This window comes from Sinocyclocheilus anshuiensis, unplaced genomic scaffold (genome assembly GCF_001515605.1).
Source record: "Sinocyclocheilus anshuiensis isolate Anshui unplaced genomic scaffold, SAMN03320099.WGS_v1.1 scaffold348, whole genome shotgun sequence".
Lineage (NCBI taxonomy): Eukaryota > Metazoa > Chordata > Actinopteri > Cypriniformes > Cyprinidae > Sinocyclocheilus > Sinocyclocheilus anshuiensis.
In genome coordinates this window covers 1,467-2,935 of record NW_015555762.1, presented here as the reverse complement: position 1 = coordinate 2,935, position 1,469 = coordinate 1,467, and the positions used below count along the sequence as shown (strand labels likewise).

At 38.3% G+C, this 1,469-nt stretch overlaps 1 protein-coding gene across 1 annotated transcript; it reads left to right on the top strand.

Moving 5' to 3' along the window:
* LOC107673988 (rootletin-like) lies at nt 1-1,176 on the top strand (the record flags this gene model as incomplete). The annotated part of the gene is made up of 1 exon (XM_016467840.1): nt 1-1,176. A coding segment is annotated over one exon (636 nt), but the record flags the coding sequence as incomplete, so codon positions are not given.
* Between the last annotated feature and the right edge of the window lie 293 nt (nt 1,177-1,469).

The window sequence follows — 1,469 nt, the reverse complement described above, 5'->3', positions numbered from 1 at the left end:
AATCTCATGGACGATGCTCTGGGTGAAGAGTTTGATGAAAAGATCAGCCAGCAAGTGATCACATCAGAAGCTGACAATGATAATGCACCTCATCCAAGTAAGCGGCTACGCCAGATTAAAGTCGGAGGGGAAATATTGGAATTCCTGGAAGAGGAAGGAACTTTGGTGAACGTGCCCCCGGCCTCCAGTCCGCATCTGGTTAAGCGGGGAAGACAAAAAGGCAAGCAGACGACAGAAAGTCACTCGCTGGACATCATGAGAACCAAACTTCGAAGAGAAAGACAGCTTCTAGAAAAGGAGCTTGGAGGCCTGGACAGAGAACAAGCCCTTCTAGAGCGGGAAAGGGCCCTTGCCGATCGGGAAAGAGCAGCGCTTCAGCGGGACAGAGCCCAGGTAGAGAAGGACAAAGCTGCGGTTAACAGAGACAAGGCGTCTTTGGAACAGGACAGAGCCCGACTGCAGAAAGACAGAGAAGTTTTGGCTAGGGACAGAGCGGCCCTTGAAAGAGACAGAAGGTCGGCGCATATCACTAATCACGTGAAAAGCAGTTTAGGATGCAATGGGCTGGACTGTCCTCACGAAAAAAACAGAGAAAGATTAATATTCTTACTTGAAAAGGTGATTGAAAAAATTTAAAGCAGGTCTGAGATGGGGGCAAACCTCAGGGAAAAACTGCGATGAGTTATTGGGATTATCTGAACAATCCTTGGGTTGTTGACTGAAGATACATTATGTACACAGTCTAGAATGGATTCCACATACATTGACAGGGTGCACAAGCTAAATATTTTTGAGATTTTTTTATTGATTTGTAAATGTTGAAAGAAACATGGAGTGTGATGATGGTTTATTTCTGAAACAATGTAAAATAACAGTGTCTGGAGGTAAAGTATACCATACGTGCCACACAATTAATGTCAAAAGAAGATTTATGGTCCACCTTGTTGTCATTCAGAAACTTCAAATTTAGCTGAAAAGTATAAAAAGCTGTTTAATGACAGGTCTATTGTAGAGACAACTGACCCCATATAGAGTCACAAAAAGTAATGTGTATTCAACAAACAGTATCTTTTTTCTAGTTATTAATCTTGCTTCTTTTTTGCAGTCAAGAATTTATGGTTTGTGTCTATTCAAGTTTTAGGTTTGTGGCTTTCACAAATAAACCTGCACTGAAAAATATACACCAGAGAAAGTGTAACAACTAGTCCTGGTCTCACAGTTTTTAGTGAAATTTTCACTCAAATTGTTTACAAAACGAATCAAATAAAAAATGAACAATGTATATTATTATCATATATAATGCAGATAGAAATGTGTAATGAAAACTTTTTAAATGGGTGTAATTCAAAATAGAATATTTTTTAGGAAAATCTTACTTTTGATCAGTTACTTTAGTGTTATTCATATGCTATTTTGGTTTTTATTTTCTGTTTTCATGTTCATTTTAGTTTAATTTTTAGTAATTTTGT